Source organism: Onychomys torridus, chromosome 1, assembly GCF_903995425.1.
Source record: "Onychomys torridus chromosome 1, mOncTor1.1, whole genome shotgun sequence".
Taxonomy (NCBI): Eukaryota; Metazoa; Chordata; class Mammalia; order Rodentia; family Cricetidae; genus Onychomys; species Onychomys torridus.
This window is the reverse complement of record NC_050443.1, coordinates 5804513-5827932: the sequence shown is the minus strand read 5'-3', so window position 1 is coordinate 5827932 and position 23420 is coordinate 5804513. Positions and strand designations below refer to the sequence as shown.

The window sequence follows — 23420 nt, the reverse complement described above, 5'->3', positions numbered from 1 at the left end:
ACACTCAAAAGTGTTAAGTAACAAATGATATAAATATTCTAAAAGTTAACTATGTTGGTTTGTGTTGGAAGAAATAAGTGAAGTGTGGAATCCAAAGAGACATAGAGACTTCTCTAACTTTCTCATAAATCTTAAATCAGCATTTCTAGCTCTTTCCTCAGGTCCCCTAGTCAGCCTTCAGGGATCATGAAAACTCAGTGCCTCTTAAAATACTTTATTGCTTTGGATAAAATCACTAGGAACTCTAAAGGGTCTTGGATAATTAACAATGAGAACTTTTTCATAAATGATCTAGATTCCCAAAGCCAGCTCTGTCACTGTCATTGCCACCACAGTTGAAATGAAAATTACAGTTCTGGAGGGAGGTGAGGTCAGAGTCAAAGACCTCTACATCCTCCTTGTTTTGACTCTCCCACAGTGATGCTTATAAATAATATTAAATCTGCTCAATGAACCCACCATCCTTCAGAGAGAAGAAGCTAGGTGAGTGCTTTGCACTTCATTCTGATTGGCAGAGTCTGTAAAGAAGGAAGGTCTGAGTAAGTGTTCCTGTCTGGTAATGAGATAGGGGATAGAAACAGATCCATGGAATAGACCAAGAAGACACAAGAATAACTGCGTAAGTAAGAGATGAGTTAGATCAAAGTGTTCCTATCCTGGTTCCTGTTTTTTCTTAATGCAATGTAAGTCCCCCCAAGGGTGACTTTGGGTAACACCAGCACAATGCAGCCCACCTATTAAAGTGATGAAACATTTTGGTAATAAGAAAATATAATAATTCACTTCAGCTAACATGATGTATAGACTCTTTTCAGTATTATTATTTTAGTTGAATTTACCATAGTTTCATGTCCTAGTAAATAAATATTAGAATGGAATTATAAGAAGCGCACTTCCCTAGGAAGTGCAGGATTTGACTAGATTTCTGAAGTAAAAGTTCCCATATGACACTAAATTTATTATCTGGTTATAGAAGCAAAAACTGAATCTGTATTGAATGGCCATTGCTACAAAGACTGGTTTGAAGACTCTAACTCTTGTACATGGAAAAGGAAAATGGAAGGGAAGGTCCAGTATGAGTATCAGACATGGATAGCCAGTACCAAGTGTATTTTGGGTTATTTTCCCTGGTTTCATAATACTCTATTATTAAGCATGATTGGATGGCATGTCTTCACTCATTGTTTATCCTTATTGCTAAAGGAAGACAGAGCTTTGTGCATGATGTTCCAGGGTTCTGTCAACTAATTTGGTACTACCATTTAGTATGCTAAATCTTTCTGGCCAATATTTAAGGTTTCACATTATTCAGATTGCAGTTTATTATCTCACATGCAGTCCTATATTTGAATGCATCATAAATATCATTGTAATAGATTCATTGATATAAGAATAAGCAAATAAGCCAGACATGTGGTGAAAATCTTTCATTCCAGGACCTGGGAGGCAGAGGAAAGCATATATCTGTGAATTTGAGCCCAACAGTATCTATGTAGGGAGTTTGAGGGCAGCCCCAGCTTCATAGTGATATCCAGTCATGAAAAATCACAAAAAAAGCATCAAGTACATGCTCACTTTTAAAAGAAATGTTTAGGAACTTAATGTTCTTCTCATGCTATTATTTGTTAATTACATATTAGTGTTTCATGTTATACTTTGTACAGATTAATAGTGTTAATAATTCCTCTGTATTATCAACTATAGCCTTTATCTGTGTAATGACAACAATTTATACTTCCTATGCATCATAAACATCATGTCCATGTTGTGCTTCTGAAATTAAACTGGGAGATGGGGCAGTTTTCTTTCATATCAGACTGCACTGAGAACATTGCTCTTCACTTAAAGCTCAGAACCACTGGAACTTGACATTTCCAATGAGATAAACCTTCATGTCAAATTGAAGTTATTTCTAAAGAGATTTATATGTCTTTATTCATTTTGTGTGCATATTTGTTTGTGTCTGCATTAACCATGAGCTCTTTGAGAATGCAGTGCCTGCATAGGTCACTATACTGTGAGAGAACCCCATGGATTTGGAGTCACAGGTAGTTGTAAGGTATATGTGAGGGACCAAACACAAATCCCTTACAGTAACAACACATTTTCCTTACCACTGAGCAACATCTCTAGTACCCCTGATGAAAACATTTTAAAGTTAAAACCATACATATGAATACCAATAAAGTGAACAAAAATCAAATGAGGAACAAAAACTGCATAGAAGTTTGAATCATGTTGGAGACCTCCCAAAATGGCTTTGTTAGCATAGACTGAGATGGCCATGCTTGTGCCAAATAGCCATGGTCATGTCCCTTCAATACTGACTCTGCCTCTAAGCACTTTTTGGATTTAAAGAGGCACACACCCTTTTTGATTCTAAGTTCAGTTCTTGACAATGGAAATAGTGGTAAGTCTATATTATACAATTTTAAATCAAAGAAGATGTCAAACTGAGAGTATAGCAGTGAATCATAAATTGTCATTGCTGTTTTACACATATACATAAATTATATTAACTCACAAAATTATATTTTCTATTATACACTTAACTCTTTACAAAATTTTTAAACAATATTTTCATGCAGAATACAGGATATCAATGGATGTGACCATTGTGATGACACTCACAATATTTGTCCTTTTTACATCTTCCCAGATGTTATGAGAAAGAAGCACTGCTGTCATTTTCCTAGAAATGTTCCTGGACTCTCAGTAAACACATCTCCAGGTAGGTAGAACTTTAAAAAGATTCCAGGGATGTTGAGTTTTCATTTGTCTCATATTAAACATTGTGTATCTTAAACTGTTATAGTTGGCCCTTGCACTACAGAGAGATATATCCCACCCCTCATCACAGGCAAGGATGAACCAATGCTGAAGGCATAGGCATAGGGGATTTGACTCTGCCGCTCCTGAGGTGGGTGGCCTCAGTGATCCACAAAGTGTGGCTCAGTTACTACCCAGGCCAACAACCGGGCACACACTGACATCTACCCTATTTAGGTCATGCTGTAGCTTTTGAAGAGACTGATCCCATGAAACAATACTGCAGGGATCTCCAAGACTCAGGGCAGGCATGGAATATGCCAGAGGAGTTCCAGTGAGAATCCACTGATGATGGTATACAATAAACCAGGTGCCTTGAACCAGACCAGTGACTCATTGCAATGAACATTTGCTAGTAAAGTTAATATGATGAAACAATAAAATATATGAGACATTGATGTCCACAATGCCACCAGGATGAATGAAGAGGTGTTAGAGAGGTGGGAAAAAAGGAGAAGCTAAGAGATTTTTTTTGTTTCTTTTGTTCTTGTTTTTGTTTCTCTGCTTGCTTGCTTCCTTCCTTGTTTTGTTTTCTTTTGTGGGAGGGCCCTGCACAGTAAGGGGGAAAATGGAGGGATGAGGAGTAAACAGAATTGGGGTGAATTATGTGTAACTCACAAATAATAAAGAAGTTAAAATTTAAAAACTATCGTATTTCCTATATGTGTGATCGTCAGAAGAAGCAAAAACATCAATAAATAACATGTTTGTGAAACTGTTCTTGTGAAATTTTAAGTGATCTCACCTTTCAGTGAGCATTAGTGTAGACAAAAGTTGTAAAATGTTTGTTGCAATATATGTCTCAAACTGTGATTCCATGAGTTTCATGTGCAGACACCAGCAGCAATTCCTTCAACAACCTTAAAACAAACTCAATTTCACTTATGTTTGAGATGTGTACATTTTCAAATAAGGAATCAAAGCCCAAACTCATACTTATCATGGGAATGTCACAAGGGAAATATCACTTAGAACCCTACAGAATAAGTCCGAAACAATACTGTATGATTTAAGACCTGACGATATACATAACTCTATCCTGTGTCTGCACTGATTAATTGATCAAGAACTGTAACTGGGCAGGTGTAGGTGATCTGCAGGTTGAAGTATCCAAGACTATCAGTGAATTATCACTATCACTTGTCTTTGATGATACAAAGAACTTGATTTTGGTTGACATTCTTTGGACTGGCATTTTGCCATCTAGATTGTTTTGTTGTATTTGTTCCGCATACGCAGATGTGACCAGTTTCCCTGAGTGTTTGTGGTGACACTCACATGCATTGCCAGGCTGTGATCTTCTAGGTTTACCCAGAATTATACCTAACTTTGGTGTTGTCAACTATATTTTTCTTTACTATGTTGCATTTTAATTATCTGTTGTATTTTGGCTACTAATATTTAATTAGATTAAAATTATCTTTTATGCTTTTTCCTATTTAGTGTTTTGATTTAAGCAATCCTGCCTTTTTCCCATCTATCCACCAGTATCCAGCATATGCTACCCAGAAATATTTCTTCTATGCTCTTGTCATTGTGTTTTTTTTTTTTTTCATCTTCACTGGCATCTTATAGAGTCTCTATTTAATCCTCTTATGGGCGCCATACTAGCTTTTCTGGCCTTCATACACAGTCACTCCCACATAATCACATATTTTAAAAATGGTAAAAAAGAACAACATTGGACACAATATACACCATTGATCCTTCAAGGCCTGTAGTAACTCACTTAATAGAATACTTTCTATTTTCTGATGTATCCATCTTCTAGGGAGTTTCCATTCAGAGAGAGCATGGATAAAGAGAAACTGCTACTATCTGGTAGTTCTTAAGTTCATCTCTGCACTATATTTTAACTTCCTTAGATTTCAAAATTCACTGGAAATTCTTCTCTAGTTCTTGATTGCACTGCACATTGTCCAGCTAACCATCTTTGCATATCAAATTAGTTAAGTAATGTCTTCCTTCCTGAGGTGCCTTGGTTCAGCCTAATTCATAACTGTTTTTGCCTTTATCCTCAAGGGGATCTCACCCTATTAAAGAGGGCTAAAGACACAGTCTCCTGCAGGAATAGTATTGCATCCTGAGAGTCTCCTCCATCTACACTTAAGGGCTGTTTAACAAACTGCCTACTTTTCTACAATTTCTACTCTAGACTTCTGAGTACTGACTGAATATCACAGACATGGTTTCAATAGAGGCAATAAACATTTCCCCATTAGCTGTCATTCTTCAGATAGTGACTCTCTTCTTGTTATTTCTGCTGACTTATTTTTTCTACTATTATACTGTTGAGTATCATGTGGGGTTTCATTCCATTTGATGTCCCCAATGCTCTAACAGTTCTGACTTCAGTGTGCACAATAGTGTGTGTGTCTATTTGGTGTGATTTTGCATAAGAGCTAGCTCTTAATTTCATAAGATAAAAGCTGTCACTTACCCCATCATCTGAATACGTTTTATGCTCTGAATAAAATTTTTCTTATGTATAACTCTAGATATATTCTGAATGACATTATAAACTTTTCAATACTCATCTTTTACTTTTAGATGAGATACATATAAAGAATTGATGTCTTTGAGTTTTTTATAGCTATTGAAATTATATTCTTTTATACCAATTCTAGAAAATATTAGTATATTTTCATTCTCTTACATGATGAATGATAGCATTGGCTTTCACATTCCATTGCTCCTTATAGGCCAAATATCATAGCCCATAATGCTGCCTGTTCTATCATTATGAAGGCATATCCCTCAGCCACATGTGTGTGCTGAGGCCTTTAGATATCTTACAGTAGTATGCATGGTATGAAATAATTGCCCCTGTCATTAACTTTGAGAAATTCTTGACATGTAGTCCAGGCTGAGATTGTACTTGAGAGATCTAAAGGACATGTTGATTTATAGCTCTTTGGATTACTAATACTTTTCATTCATTTGACCAGAGAAATGGCTTTGGCTGCCATTATTTACATAAAATAATACCCAATCACAAAATGGACTTCTGGAATCTGACCATCAAAATCATTTTATTGTCACAAACTACAGCTGGAATTCTGGGAAATTTCTCCCTTCTTTACTACTATCTAGTTCATTATGGAGAAAGAAAATTAAAGCCCACAGATTTGATTACCATGCATATAATGGCAGCCAACACCTTGATCATTCTCTCTAGAGGAGTGCCACACACAATGGCAGCTTTTGGATTGAAGCAATTTCTAAATTATTTTGGATGCAGATTAATTTTATATATTCAAAGAGTTGGCCGGAGTGTGTCCATTGGCACCACCTGCTTCTTGAGTATCTTCCAGGCCATCACCATCAGTCAGAAGGAACTCTGCTGTAAGGCTCAAATAATTAAATCTGCAAAATACATTGAATGCTGCTTTGCCCTCCTATGGGTCTTGTACATGTTGATAAATATCATTTTCCCTGTGTATCAATTTATCAAAAGGAATAGTAAAAACGTGACAAGAAAACGGGACTTTGGATACTGCTCAACTGATGGGCGGGATGAAATCAGTGACTCTCTCTATTCAGCACTGGTGGCATGCCCTGAAATCTTCTTTTCTTTGCTCATGGCATGGTCTAGTGGCTACATGATTGTCATTCTGTACAGACACAAACAGACGGTTCAACACATCCATAGCACTTGTGGTTCCAGCAGAACTGGTTTTGAGTCCAGAGCCACCCAGAGGATCCTGGTCCTGGTGTCTACATTTCTAGCTTTTTATACTCTCTCCTCCATCTTACAAGGCTGCATTGGTCTTTTGCATAATTCCAATTGGTGGCTGGTGAACATCAGTTTCCTAACATCTCTATGTTTTCCCTGTTTTGGACCCTTTGTTTTTATGAATCATAACTCCATTGTACCCAGACTCACTTGTTTTGGATCATGAAAAAAAATTACTTGTTCTTATTTTAAGTGTGTAAATGATATGTTTTATGTGGTATACAGGTGTTTACTTACATGTCACTCTCAGAAAGTCAGTACAGAGAGTTAAGGAGGTAATGCCTTGTCTTTTAACTATTAACCAAATGAAGAGTCACAGACCTTTGTTAGCTGGTTGTATTAGCAGTGTCCCTGAAGTTATCCCAGTGTATAGAGGATGATATCACTCTGATTTACACCTGCTAGCCTTCCTTTTGTCCAGCTGATGTCCAAAGGATAAAGCAAAAAATTCTCTCAAGAATGCTGCCCATCTTCTGGCCTTTATTCTGCCAGGGAATCCTGAGTACTTTGTTAATTTACAGACAGCTTGTTGGTCCTACAGTCTAACTGCAGGGAAAACTAAAACCATGTTTGGCCATGAAGTTGTGCTTCAGGAGGCCCTGGTCCATTCATCACTATTCTACTCTGCATCAGTACCCACAAACTTTTTCAGCCGTAACTTACAAAATACATGTTTTCAGCTCCATGATAGACAATTAGGTTGATTTGCTCTGAAGCTTGTAGCAACAGTCCTAAACAAAGTCTCAGAAACGAGAATCTTCCCTTGCAACTTTTTCAAAAAAAAATGTGATCAATATCTTTCATCTCCTACAGAAAACAATGGAAATGAATGCTGGTTTTGATGTTATCTTGAATTTTGTTTGCAATATGTTAATTAGGGATATTAGTCTGTAAATTTTCTTTGTTGCTGTGGTGTTGTTACCTGGTTTGGTATCAACACAGCCTTGGTTCAAGGAGAGGTATGTTGATCTGCCTCAACTGAGTATATCAGACTCTGCTGGCTCTCCACTGTGCCTTGCCTTGGAGGAGGGGGGGAATATGGGTTGGGATGGTGGAGGGAAGGCTAGGGAATGGAAGGAGGGAGGGGAGGCAATCTATGGTTGGTATGTAAAATAAAGAGAAAATTTCTTAATAAAAAAGAAGAAGAAAAGAGTTAAGAAGGCAATTAATACACCCATTGAGGACATGCATCAAAAGACTAAAAATGGAACTACTTTAAAACCCAGCTATTACACTCCTGGGAATATACCCAGTGAACTCCATATTCCTCCATGGAGATATATGCACATCCATGATTACTGCTGCTCTATTTACCATAACAATGAAAAGGAACCCACATATATATTAATAAACATGTAAATCCAAAATCAAATTTGTGTTCATATATGGACTATTACTCAACAACAGTGAATGAAGAAATCTTAAAATTTGTATGAAAATTGATGGACGTTGCTAATAACATTAACCCGGATCACACAAACTAAGAAAAAATCACATGTTCTCTTTCATGATCAAATCCTATTCATTAATGTGCAAATGTGTATAGGTAAATGGGTGAGTATAAGTATATTATAACATGTATAAAGCAGATCAAGAAAGGTAACATTAGGCAAAGGAGCAGGTAAAAGGATTTGTTAGTTATGGAACAGTATATCAAGTTAATTATTTTTCTAATTTCAAGTCTGCCATTTTCTTATTGTGGAGTGGATGGGGCATAAAAATAAAATTGCTAGTGGCGGTGTAAAACCCTAGGCAAAACTCTATGTCTTCCACCATTGTTTTTCTAACTGTATAGAACTAAATTGAATCATGCTGAGCTTAGGTCTGGGCAAGTGTCCCTTTGAGTATTTATTGCAATGTTATCTCTTTAATGTATGTATTCATGAGCTCATTACAATAAAGTGATTTTAGTATAAAATAAAATGGTATCACAATTTATCAAAAGATATAAGAATAGCTGAGCTATGGCCACCTTAAATGTAGTACATCACAGAGATGGACTCAATGAAAGATATCACTTGATTATCTAATTAGATGCCACAAAATGTATTTTCTTTTTTCCTTTTATTGAAAATAGTTTCTTTCCTTATACAATATATCTTGATTAAAGCTTCTCCTCCTACAACTCCTCGAAGTTCCTCACACCTCCCCTCCCAATCTTACCAACTTCCTTTCTGTCATTAGAAAAGAAGTATTCTGTTATACAACAAAAAATGACAAAACACAAGATGAAATAAATCCCATCCAGGTTGAACAAAACAAACCCACTCATTCATATACTTTGGAGGCCCATAAAATACTAAATGGAAAGCTTAACGTATTGGAGAGGACTAGATGAAGACCTGTGCAGTCCCTTGCTTGTGATTTCAGTGTCAGTGAATTCAGAGTTTTGCTCAGTTGATACAGAGGGCCTTGTTCTGATGTCACCTATCCCCTCTGGTTCTTGCACACTTTCTGCCTCCTCTCCCATAGGGTTGTCTGAGTTCTGAGAGGATGGATTTGATGGAATAATCCATTTTGCCAGCCCTGGTGTCAGATATACTTTTAACGAAATCCAGAATTCCTTCATCACAAATGCCAAGGAATGCCAAGATATACAGGGATAATATCTCAGCATAATAAATGTCAAATATTACAAACTTATAGCCAAAGGTTAGGACCCATAGGACTAACTGTCCAGCTCACTGACTATAGGATGCTGAGCCAAAATTTGATAAATCAATAACACATATACTGCAACTAAATCTCAAAGAACAACTTACAAGTAGTGGAAATGTAAAAAATACAAGGGTCAGTACATATGCTGAGAGATTAAATTCTGTCTATATAACAGAGAAGCAGAACATACAGGCCCTTTCTCACTACCTTCACACTTCATTTATTTACTCCCACATTTAAATCCATATAAAAATTATAGGCCAGCATGTTCATTGATTATGCTACATACTCCTAATGCTCTTAATTGCTATGACAACTTCATTTCTTTATGGATTAGGATCACATTGAAAGAAATGGTAATTGTTTTAACAATTACATCCATCTTTAGATATTGTCCAGAGTAGAGATGAATTTTCAGTAAGTGTTTGATTATAGGAATGATAAGATGATAAAAAAATTAGAAAGAGGGCAGGCAATGTAAATATTGGAACTCTGATTTGTGTTGTTTGATATTAGCAAGTGCAGCAGAGCATTGAACCTGAGGTACAGTGCCTGATGAGCAGAAAGAGACAAAATTCTGGGAATCATGGAGCTGTTTATACAATGGCAATGACCATCTACCTAATGATTCCAGTAATAAAAGTTAAACACATATTTCAGATGTCAGACATAAAAGAGCACAAAACTGTTCACCAGGATAAGGATGATTTGGGTAGCTCTGGTGTCAGAACTCTATACATGTGTTGGAACTTCTGATTGTGTTTCAACAAGATAAGTATCATGTAACTACTGGCCTGCATCATGAATCCCAAACAAATGATATCAGAGGAGCCCCATGAGGTTACATATAAGGTATAGATTAGATTTTTATGTTTGGGCACAGCACAACATAGGAAATCTCTAAACCCAATGCAGTTCCTTCCATCCCAGATGTACTTCTACAGCAGAAGAATGAATCCATTAATTATTAGTTTTGGGGACCAGCATAAGATAGCAGAAAGTCCAATGATCTTGGGGGCTATGGCCCCCAAATATTTGTATTTGGCATTTCTTGGCATGATCATACCAGACTGGGTGAAACTTAAGAGGGATGTGGAGCACAGAGACAATCTTCTGGCCCTTTTATAGAAATAAAAACAAATTAGTATACAATACTACATAGAATATACATCCAAAAATGCAGTATTGTTTGAGGTATTACTTCATGGAAAAGAACCATGAAGTTAGTCCTAGTCAAGTGTTTGACAATTAGGTCTATAGCTCTTGCCTTGTCTCAGAGAATTCATCCATGATAATACAGCAAAGCAAGGCTGAGTTCAGAGCATTTCCATTGCTGTCTGGGACAGCTTAGCCATGTCTGTGTATAACATTCTAATATACTTCTATAACAGAGAAAGAGGTTTATATAATAACTCACAGGAGACATGTCCCCTTCAATCATGTAAACCTCTGAAATTACAGAGGTTAGAGGGAGGCACCTTTATAAACTGAACCATGTTATGTATGTTTCCAAGGTGAAGCAGATCTATTTTAGATACACAAGTCATCTTCAAACACTTCAAAGTTCTACTTAATATGACATTTAATGTGTGTTAATATCATAGATTCTTTTTATGACTATGACACATGTCTGCTCCTGGCAGCACCAATCTACTTTAATAATCCTTGTTTGAATATGAAAATGAATTCTGTTCATATGATTGTTCTTTTCTTTTTTCCATTTAAAAACTGCATCTGTGTTTGCAAATTATTCTATTGAAGCTTGAATTGCTTTGTAGGCCAATATAATGTAGAAAAAATACAATTATAGAAAGTGTCATTACTGATCATATAAAACATCTTTACCTAAAATTTCAATACCATAAATGTAAAAATTGCCTCAGTATCAGAATTGAAGTCATGAGAACATTTATATAATTTTTTATGTTATCAGTATTTGCACCTAGAACATTATCACTAATTCAGTGTAGTTTTATAAATATATTACCAATTGAATTTTATTCACATAGATAAATACAGTATCTAATATTGGCATGTATATAGAATGAAAATATGTACTATTTCTGTATATACAGCCAAGGAATATATGTACCCAGAAGAAAAAATAATGCCTAACAATTAGAAATTCAAAGATTAGTAATATAAACATCCAGCTTCAACAATGAAAATTATATTTGGTACAGTGAGAGAACCCCATTAGAATTACTTGATATTGGTATCTACAGATGTCTGACTTTTCTACATTTTATACACATAAATTCATCATTATTTCCTTAGTACTATTATTTCCCTTTACAAAGAGATAATAGCCTCTTAATATCCAATGTGCATTGAGATTTATATTAGGAAAAAAGAAAACCATTGCTTGATTTCTTCTGGAAGTGGAGTTCATACAGTCAAGCAAAGGTGTCTCAAGTCTATAGGAAACCACATCCCTATCTCACCATGGCTGCCATGCATTGCAGCATCTCACTGAATAGGGCCTGAGGTATTATCAAAGGGTTAGAGAAGAGAACCTCTAAGCACCATGATGACAAGTTACAATCACAGAGATCCCACCTCCATCTTACTGGTACAGACCTACAGTTAAGACAATAGCAAATAGTTCTCAGAAGACCTGAATTGGATTAAACAGCACCTCATGTACAGGTTTCTGAACCTTAATAATGCTGAGGAGTTATCAATCATCAGTCTCTCTGTAGGTCATGTTCAAACACTTTAGAGACTTACTGAATATGACATTTAATGTGTTTTACCTCTGCTAGTTTCTTTAAAGAAAGAGAAAACTACTAATGAACTCTACTAACAAAGGCTGGAGGGAATAAATCAAGATTCACTTATTAAAATAGATTTCTTTGTGATGACACTTAGATAGGCACTTAGTTGTCAATGTGACAGACAGCCTGTCTTCATGTAAGAGGGAGTCCATCATACCATCTGATTATGGTTGACATATTAATATGCTGAGACCCAATGTTCCTTGTGGTCAGTTTGAAGTTACAACCATATGACTGCCTTCTTCCCATCACAAACTGAGAAGCTTTCCATCTGTTTTGAAAGACCACAAATACATACTGAAATCTTTCCTGGGTTCTGCTCTCCTAGGGTGTTAGGACACAAAGATCTCAAGGAGCTGGAAGAGTGTATGGAATCTGGGGAAGAGTGAATAATGCTGAAAAGGGATGCTATGGGTGGATTTTGAATTTTGGAATCAATATCCCCAAAATTTACTCATTAAACCAATAGAAAATGACATTAACATACACAGACACACAAATACATACATACACACACACACACACACACACACACACACACACACACACACACACACACTAGCAATCCAAATTATTTTTCCAGTAAGTCAAACACAACCTGTAGAAATTTCTTTGTAGGAATAAGACTTGGATTACTTAGTGCCACAGTTCTGTTACAATTTAGGGAACACATTGTTATTTTAATTTAGGAGCAGGGGAATTATATATGCACTATGAAAGTGAAATTTCCACATAGCATAGCTTGCTTTACTTATCTGGAGTCACTCAAAGATTCTTCATGGCCATGATCAATTTTATTAAGAATAGGCATTTTATATAGCTACTGGCACCTTTACAGATTGGGCGCAAGTCTACAGCCATGTGTAATAAAACACAGAAGCAAAATAGCTTAGTTGGTAGAGCATGAAACTCTTAATCTCAGGATTGTGGGTTAGACAGCCCCCAATGGGTCCCAAAAGTAGTTGAAAGCTTTCCTGTTTCTCAGCTGGTGGGCGGTCAGAACAAATCTCTTCCATTCATGCTTCCCAAGTAAACACACAGAGGCTTATATTAATTACAAACTGTATGGCCATTAACTCAGGTTTATTACTGAGTAGCTCTTACACTTAAATTAAGCCATAATTCTTATTTATGTTAAGCCATGTGGCTTGGTACATTTTCTCAGTCCTGTCTTCACATCTTGCTTCCTCTGTGTCTGACTGGTGACTCCTGACTCAGCCTTCCTCTTCCCAGAATTCTCCTTGTCTGCTTATCCCACCTATACTTCTTGCCTGGATATTGTGCAATCAGAATTTTATTTATCAACACATTCACAGCATACAGAACAATATCACCCATCATTTTTTCTTCTTTATCTAATCAAAAAGGACAGTTTTAACTTTAACATAATAAAATTATATCTAACAAAAATTATCAAGCAAGAATTACATTTATAATATCTAGTCTATTTATATTTGGCAAATTCAAAGAAAGTATTTTATTAATCCTATATTTGTGAGTCTAGGGTTTCATATTTAACTTATCTTTTATAATAACCTAGGAAAATTATAATCATAACTATCTTGTCTTCAGCTATATCAAAGACCTCAGAAGGATACAAAATTACCTAAGTAACCAAGAAATGCATTGTAAGAAACTTTCAAAATTCTGGAAAGGACAGAGACAGCTGCTTGCCTGAATAGTCATCAAAAGTTCATCTACAATGTTGGGTAATCCTTCTTCGGCCTATAGGTCTAAAGTCTCTCAGTCACCTCTGTGTCCTGTAGAATATCTGGCAGTTTCTTCTGTGAAGAAGTAACCTACAAGATGATCTTGCCTTGCAAATTGCAGTGGTCACCTTCTTATGTATGGGTCCTGTATGTCCAGTTTATACAACATGCTGTCAATCATTTGGCACAAGGGCGCATTTTATGACCAGTGGCTAATTTTTGCCACAAAGAAAGCAAGCTACATATTGAGTTTCTTCAATGACCATCATCTGCCTTGAAGTAATTGGTGCTACCAGCAGCAGACATTTCTTATTGTCCAGAAAATTCTAAGTTTTTAAAACATTTTAAATGATGTATTCTGCAGACATTTGAAGTGTTTGAAGATTACCTACCTAACTGAAATTTATCTATGTATACCTAGAAAAATTAAATTTGATTATCATAGATGACTAATTATTAATCTGTATCTCTTAATTACTAATTACAATTTAAATGGATTATATAATATAATACCTTGAACAAGTGTAGAAATATGTATAGTATAACAAAATTAACTTTAAGTTTTTATCAATAAACTATAATCTATGCCAATGTAAAACATTTTAAACAAGTCTCTCTTTAAAAGTAGATTCAATAATCTACCCACTTATCGTATTTGTATCCTATATTTTTATATCATAACCCCCTTTCTTCTTTTAGAAAGAAGTTGACTATAACCAATAACAATTTGTAACCAACAACCTAAACAAAGACAAACATGCATAATCCAATTTTGGAATTGCAGGCATAGTCTTCGCTGCTACATCCTGTTGATGGGGGTGCTGGTAGTCTTATGGGGATCCAGAAAAAATTTGAGATAATCATCAAGACCTGGAAAGTCCAGCTATAACCTTTGTTGATAGGAATTCAACTGTTCATGTTCTGGCTTGATGAAATATGATCCATTGTAACCTGGAACAAATCCATAGCCTCTCACTACCTGTGGAAATAAAAACAGATACTCCTTTCCAAAGTATCCTTCAATCCTAATTATAAAGTCAGGCTATCTTTAAATTACATATATTGGTTTAACCAAGCAGACTTTATAATTAAATGTTTTTCTACAGTTAAAAATCCCCCAAACAGTATAATCCAGACTCTCTGTGTTATTTCCACTGTTACGTGGCTTGTTTTTATATTAATTTTTACTTTCTCTTTAAAGACTTTACCTTTTAAAACTTGCTATTTCTTTACATAATTGTCTATCCTTCTTTTCTTCTGTTTTCCAAACCTATGTGCATTTTTACACACAATGTAAACTGTTTTGAGTTTTATTTCATCTGACTCTGTCTTATTGTGAATCTATAATCTTTCTCTAACCAGAAAAGATTATAAACTACCAAACTGCATGGCTAGGATCAAGGTAGTAGCCTTGGCTGCTGGATCTGCCCACCTTAGATTCCCAATATGGTGGAGGAAATTCACTGCCAGCTCTGGGAGCATTGATTTCCACTGACTATGAAAGTTGTTGGGTCCATGCCTCCATCCAGCAATGTGTAGTACAGAATTTTTTTTCACTAGCAAAAGCTATATCCATCATACACCATGCTGCATGGCTTGAAGAATCCACTGTGTACAGTGACAGTAGTCTACCATGGTGCACTCAAGCAGTGAACTCGTCATTCTGTAGCTCAACTCCACATGCCATGGCATCTCTATATCTCAACGCTCATGAGACAAGAAGTAGAAATCTGACACTGCAGCTGTTCCCTGAGACAGAGCCTGCCAGAACCAGACTGGACTAGGAGAGCCTGCCAACACCTGTCTAGACCAGGACGTGAGTCTTTATCTTCATACCTGAACACTCCAGCCCATAGGCTTTGGGACCAGGGCCACAACTCTGCACTCCTGCACCCCCACCCATTGCAGTTCCAGTTTCAGGCCAGTTTGAAGGCAATCCTCCTACAAACAGGACAGACTACCACTATCCCCCATAGACCCTGTAACCCAAGCCCCACCTCCCCAAATCCCACCCACTTTCAGAGACTGCAACTCTTCCCTGAGACAGAGCCTGCCAGCACCCAACTGAACTAAGAGGCCAGCTGGCATGCAGACTTCCTGCAGATAGGTCAGATTACCACCATCTACCACAAGCTAAGACTGCAGCTACTCCCTGAGACAGAGCCCACTAGCACCAATTGGACTATGAGCTGCTCCCTAAGACAAAAATTTCATCAGCATCAACTAGACCAAGAGCTCCCACTGGATCAAGAATATCAATCAGACCGAGAGGCTCCCTTAGACACAGACACCTCCTGCACAAAGTGGATCAAGAGATAGGTAGAGGCCAGTGAAAAAAATGCAGTCAACAACATATAAACCAATATGGCTCTATCAGAACCTACATCAGCAAGACTTTAAAATCCCTACACAGAAGAAACAGAAAATATCTACCATAAAATGACTTTAAGAAGACATTAAAGATCTTAAAAGCAGAAATGAAAAAAAATCCTTAAAGAAATCAAGGAAAAGCCAAACAAAAAATGGGAAGAAATCAGCAAATCCCTTGATAGCCAAGAGAAAGCAATTAAACAAGTGAGGGAAACAGTTAAAGATTTCAAAACTGAAATGGAGTCAATAAAAAAGACACAAATTGAGGTAATGCTGGAAGTGGAAAATCTGAGTAAGTGAACAGGAACTACTGATGCAAGAATAACCAACAAAATGCAAGAGATGGAAGAGCAGATCTCTGGCTTTGAAGATACAGTAGAAGAAATAGATTCATCAGTCAGAGAAAACACTAAAACCAACACCAACAAAGTCATGACCTAAAATGTCCAGGACATTTGGGACACCGTAAAAAAACAAAAAACAAAACCAAAAAAAAAAAAAACCATAAGAATAATAGGGATTGAAGAAAGAGAAGAATACCAACTCAAAGGCACAGAAAATATATTCAACAAAATCATAGGAGAAAAATTTTCCAACATAAAGGAGGAAATGCCAATAATACAAGAAGGTTACAAAACACCAAATAGACTGGATCCAAAAAAGGACCCCTTGCTACATAATAATCAAACTACTAAATATAAAGAATAAAGAAAAAAATATTAAGAGCTGCAAAGGAAAAAGCCACGTAGCGTATTAAGGCAGACCCATAAGAATATCACCTGACATCTCAATGGAGACTCTAAAAGCCAGAAGACCCTTGACAGATATTCTGCAGATATTAAGAGACCATGGATGCCAAGCCACACTATTATACCCAGAAAAATTTCAACCAACATAGACAAAATATTTCATGATATAACCAGATTTAAACAATATCTCTCCACAAATCCAGTCCTACAAAAAGCACTTGTAGGAAAAATCCAACCTAAGAAAGTTAGATACACTCATGAAAACAGAGGCAATAGATAGTCCCATACCAACAAATACCAAAGAAGAGAAACATACAACACTACTACTAAAAATAAAAGGAATTTACAATAACTGGCCAATAATATCTATAAATTTCAATGGTCTCAATTCACCTATAAAAGACACAGGCTAACAGAATGGATATAAAAACAAGACCCATCCATTTGCTGCATACAAGATATACACCTCAACTTCAAAGACAGACACTATCTCAAAATAAAAGGCTGGGAAAAGACATTCCAATCAAATGGATTTAAGAAGCAAGCTAGTGTAGCCATCCTATTATCTAATAAAATAGACTTCAAACTAAAATCAATTGAAAGAGATTGGGAAGGACACAGGGAAAATCTGACAAGATGAAGTCTCAGTTCTGAATATTTATGTCCCAAATACAAGGGCACCAACATTCATGAAAGAAACATTACTAAAGCTTAAATCACACATCAAACACCATACACTAGTTGTGGGTGACTTCAACACTCCACTCTCACCAGTAGACAGGTCTGCCAGACAGAAACTTAACAGAGAAATAAGGGAACCAACAGATACTACAACTCAAATAGACTTAATATATATCTACAGAATATTCCATGCTAACATAAAAGAATATACCTTCTTTTCAGCACCCCATTGAACCTTCTCTAAAATCAACCACATGCTTGGTCACAAAGCAAATCTCAACAGATAAAAAAAAAATGAAATAATCTCCTATGTCCATGGCTTAAAGTTAGACATCAACAAAAACAATAATTACAGAAAGCATACAATATCATGGAAACTGAATAATGACCAACTGAATCACCAATGGGTCAAGGAAGAAATAAAGAAATTAAAGATTTCCTAGAATTCAATGAAAATGAATGTACAACATGCCCAAACTTATGGAACAATATGAAAGCAGTGCTAAGAGGAAAATTCATAGCACTAGATGCCCACATAAAGAAGTTGGAGAAATCTCACACTAGTGACTTGACAGCACAACTGAAAGCTCTAGAACAAGAAGAAGCAAACTCACCCAGGAGAAACAGATACCAGGAAATAATTGAATTGAGAGCTGAAATCAATAAAATAGAAACAAAGCGTACAATATAAAGATTCAATGAAACAAAGAGTTGGTTCTTTAAGAAAATCTGTAAGATAGTTAAGCCCTTATCCAAATTAACCAAAAAGCAGAGAGGGAGCATCGAAATTAACAAAATCAGAAATGAAAAAGGGGACATAATAGCAGACGATGAGGGAATCAAGAGAATCATCAGGTCAAACTTCAAAAGCCTGCACTCCACAAAATTGAAAAATCTGAAATTGTAATGTGCTGTTATGTTACATCTTATAAAGTTTAGGGACATTTGAGTTTCATATATACAATTTAGGCATATCAATTAAAACCTTAAATGTCTTTGAAGCAAAACTACTTCTGTAATTATGTTAACTGAATCAGAGACCAAAAGCTCAGAAGTCAACATCTCTCATTCTCTTCCTATGTTCTCAAAGGGAATTTTTAGCATGTGTTACACTTTGAACTTGATGAATGTGATGACCGTAGTGTCATGCAACATTGATAATGGACATTTCAAGGATGGGTAGGATACAGTATCAGGCATCACTGCTCAAGTAACCCCAGAAGAGATGAAGGAAAAAATGAGAATCATGTGGAAAAGAAACCTGAAATAAATTTGCACAAAAGTAGGCAGGTCAGAGTTGTAAAGGAGGAGTGTAAGATTAACCATAATTAAAAGAGCCATAAGATTGAAGCATGAATCTTAAAGGGTAATATTAATAAAAAACTCGGAGGCAGGTATTGTGTGAACTCTGAAAGATCAGAGAGACAGAATAGGTCACATCTAACTTCACCTCACCAACTTCTCAACCAATCCTGTTTCATCAAACTGGAAGCCTCTAAGTCCTCATCCAGAATGAGTCTCAGCTGAACTGTGCTAAGATGTCTAAAAGCTTTAACCAGTCTCTAGTTCCTGGTTCTCATGCCTTAAATACCTTTTTGCTCGCTGCCATTACTTCCTGGGATTAAAGGCATCTCTCACCATGCCTGGCTGTTTCCAGTGTGGCTTTGAACTCACAGAGATCCAGATGGATCTCTGCCTTTGGAGTGCTAGGATAAAGGTGTTTGTGCCACCATTTTCTGGCCTCTATATCCAGTGGCTGTTCTGTTTTCTGAACCAAGATAAGTTTATTAAAGTGCACAATATAATGGGGAACAAAATCACTCAAAGAGCATGGAAGACTTAGAGTATCGATTGTTCCTCATGTCCATAGAGACAATAAATCAGTGCACAGAGCTTTAGAAGGAGACTGTGTAATTGCTTTTCTAAAAAGACCTTTAATTGAACATTTCTGTTTCCTAAAATAATCCAAAAGATATTGAAAGTAAACAGAGAACCATGTAAAAGAATAGCAAAACAGAGAAAAATCTTGTTACAAGTAGTATCTATAGTTTTTCCTACCCTCCATTGCCCACCCCTCATCCCCAGTTTATTCATGGAGATCACATCTATTTCTCCTTCCCAGGGCAATCCCTGTGTCCTTCTTTGGGTCTTCCTTGTTAGTTAGCTTCTCTTGAGCTATGGGTTGTAGTTCGGTTATCCTTTGCTTTACACCAATATTAACTTATGAGTGAGTGAGTACACACTATATTTGTCCTTCTGAGTCTGGGTTACCTCACTCAGGATTATGTTTTCACGTTCCATCCATTTGCCTGCAAATTTCATGATGTGATTGTTTGCTACTGCTGAGTAGTATTCCATTGTGTATATGTACCACATTTTCTTAATCTATTGTTCAGTTAAGGGGCATCTAGATTTTGGCTGTAACAAATAATGCTGCTATGAACATAGTTGAACATGTGTCTTTGTAGTATGATTAAGCATTCCTTTGGTATATGCTAAAGGGTAGTACAGCTTGGTCTCTAGGTAGATTGATTCCCAATTTTCTGATACATTGCCATACTGATTTCCAAAGTGTCTGTACCATTTTGCATTTGTGCCAACAGTGGAGGAGTGTTCCCCTTGCTCCATATCATCTCCAACATAATCTGTCTACAGTGCTTTTGATCTTAGCCATTCTGACAGGTGTAAGATGGTGTCTCAGAATGGGTTTGATTTGCATCTCTTTGATTACTAAGGATGTTGAGAAAATCCTTGAATGTCCTTTGAGAATTCTCTGTTTAGGTTTATAGCCTATTTTTCAATTGGACTGTTAGGTATTTTGATGTCTAGTTTCTTGAATTTTTATGTATTTTGGAGATCTTCCCTCTGTCACATGTGGGGTTGACAAAAATCTTTTCCCATTCTGTATGCTGTTGTTTTATCTCATTTACTATGTCCTTTGCTTTACAGAAGCTTCTCAGTTTCAGGATGTACCATTTATTAATTGTTGTTCTCAGTGACTGTGCTAATGGTATTATACTTAGGAAGTGGTCTCCTATGCCAATGCATTCAAGACAATTTCCTAATTTCCCATCTATCAGATTCACTACAACTGGTTTTAAATTGAGGTCTTTGGTCCACTTGGACTTGAGTTTTGTTCATGGCAATAGATATGGATCTATTTCCAATCTTCTGCATGTTTGTTGCCAGGAGCCATCCCTGGTGGTAGATGGGTCCTGCAGAGGGTATAACGAAGTTGGTGGGAGAAGGAAGTGAGCCAGGCCATGGTGGTTAGGAGAATCTTGCAGCCTGACTGACTAGCCACCAGAGTGTTCCTTTATTTATGCAGAATTTAGTTAGCAGGGATATATCCATGATACAAAACATAGATCACATCATTGTTTGTTTTTTGGACATGTGTTTCACTCCCTTTTGCTCATCTTTTAGTAATCATTAATAAACTATGACAGAACAGAATTATAATTTCCAAACTTTTTCCCTCAAGTTTTGACATCATTAATAAACAGAGTTATCATTCTTACTCATAAACCACATAACCTAATTTTTGTGAATATAGAGGCATATGACAGTCTGTGCTCAGTCTGGTTGCTTTGGTTTCTTCAAGGACACTAGACCAAAACGAAAAATGTTCAACTTCCTTGTGCAATTTGCCATGTCTCAAGCAATGCATTATTAACTCTTAGTGGTCAGAGTGCCCAGGAAAAATCCTCAGGCTAAAGCTGCTGTAGCTATAATTCAAATTCTGGCATAATACAATCAGTGTTCACATTTATATCTTTATCAAATTTGTTTACATGTCTAATGTTGGCATTCTGTTGTTCCTTGGTCATATGACATTATAGTGGCGCCACATGAGCTAATTTCTAAGAGAGGGAGGTCCTAACACTTCATACTTTCATCATCTTTCTGCTCCATACTTTGCTTAACAATATGTCTCTATGTAGGGCAGAGTTGTATGCCACATAATTGTCTGAGTGTACAGTGGGAAGAGGCTTGTAATCTGAACTGCAGCCAATTCTTATAGCTGACCAAATCTTGTTGACCTTTTGAATTTTGCTTTGTTTTGAATATCTTGTTCCAGTGTAAGTACAGGGACATATGTTTCAAGAATGTCTCATAGCCTCATGAAGAGACTTCTGGCTTCTTTATGTGTCACAACCTCCAAGGCATAAAGAAGACTTTCAATTAGATAAGGATATCTCCCTAAATGCTGGCAGTGGGGAGTAGTATGTTCGGGACTTTTCTGGGTGAGCTTAGAAGCAACATTCCTGGGAGAATGCATAAGTGATTCATAAGGAATTTTCTGTCAATCCAATATCCTCAAATTGTACAAATATTAAAAGTGCCCCAAGTATGTAAAAGGTGGAGATGAAAACCAAATGGTAGCCATCATGTGGCTCAGCTTTGCTGGATCTTTGTCAAGCAGCTGTGCTGGCTTTATGGCTTCTGCCATTTGATTCAGATGTGCCTGTGCCAGTTGATGTACAGTTATGCCAACACCATTTGTTGAAGAAGCTTTCTTTTTACCACTTTACAGTTTTGGCTTCTGTGTAAAAAATTAGGTGTGCATAGGTGTGTGGGTTAAAGTAAAAGTCTTCAGTTCAATTCCTTGGTCCACATGTCAGTTTTCATGCCAATACCAAGATATTTTTTAATTATAGCTCTATAGTAGAGCTTGACATCAGGGATGGTGATACCTCCAGAGGTGGCTTTGCTGTACAGGATTTCTTTTAGCTATCCTGGGTTTTCTGTTTTTTCATATAAAGTTAAGTACTGTTCTTTCCAAGTCTGTGAAGAATTGTGTTGGGATTTTGTTGTGGATTGAATTGAATCTGTATATTGCTTTGGTAAGATTGACTTTTTTACTATGTTGATTCTACCTATCCACGAGCATAGGAGATCTTTCCATTTTCTGATATCTTCTTAAATTTCTTTCTTCAGAGACTTAAAGTTCTTGACATAAGGTCTTTCCCTTGCTTAGTGAAAGTTACCCCCAAATATTTAAGTTTATTTTTTTGCTATTGTAGAGGGTAATGTTTCTCTGATTTCTTTCTCAGTCTGTTTATCATTTGTATATAGGAGAGCTACTGATTTTTTTTGCCACATTACTGAAGAAGTTTATTAGCTATATATTGGTGAAATTATTGAGGCCACTCCACATAGTTAAAAAGGGAGGTTTATTTTGTGGGGTAACTTACAAATGAAGGGATAGGTTGCAGGGTCTGGCAAAAGTATAGCACAGTCCGGCGGTGTTCTCTGGAGAACACTCCTTGGTCTACCTCCAGCGTCCAGGGTCCCAGAACCAAGAGACCTCTCGATCCTCGGTCTTCCGCTTCCTCCTCTGCCCTGCCTTGTGGGCATGACCATTACCGAAGCCTCAATGGGGGTTGGAACTTCCAGGCCAATGCTGGGATGGCTATCCAATACAGCTATAGGATTCCCTGGTAGAAATTTTGGCTTCCCTTATGTATGGTATTATATTGTCTATAAATAGTGAAAGTTTGATTTCTTCATTTCCAATTTGTATCCCCATGATCTCCTTTTGTTGTCTTATTGCTATAACTAGAACCTCAACTACTATATTGAATGAATATGTGGAGAGTGGACAACTTCGTTTTGTTCCTGATTGTGGTGGAATTGCTGTGAGTTACTCTCCATTTAATTTAATGTTGTCTGTTCGCTTTCTGTATATTGTCTTTATTATGTTTAGGTATATTCCTTGTATTACTGATCTCTCCAAGACCTTTATCATGAAGGGGTGTTGGATTTTGTCAAAGTCCTTTTCAGGACTAACAAATGATCATGTTTTTTTTCCCTTCAATTTTTTATATGGTATATTACATTGACTGACTTCCTTATATTGTACCATCCTTACATCTCTGGGATGAAGCCTACTTGATCATGGTGGATA

General features: G+C 36.5%; 1 protein-coding gene across 1 annotated transcript; it reads left to right on the top strand.

The window, feature by feature from the left end:
- Positions 1-5819: 5819 nt before the first annotated feature.
- LOC118597520 (vomeronasal type-1 receptor 4-like) lies at positions 5820-6731 on the top strand. Its single transcript, XM_036209137.1, has one exon. It carries the CDS (start codon positions 5829-5831, stop codon positions 6729-6731), a length of 903 nt encoding a protein of 300 aa, XP_036065030.1. The 5' UTR covers positions 5820-5828.
- Positions 6732-23420: the final 16689 nt, after the last annotated feature.

Bases quoted from the DNA above. Each gene is read 5' to 3' on its own strand.
- LOC118597520 (XM_036209137.1), top strand. From the start codon at position 5,829: ATGGACTTCTGGAATCTGACCATCAAAATCATTTTATTGTCACAAACT.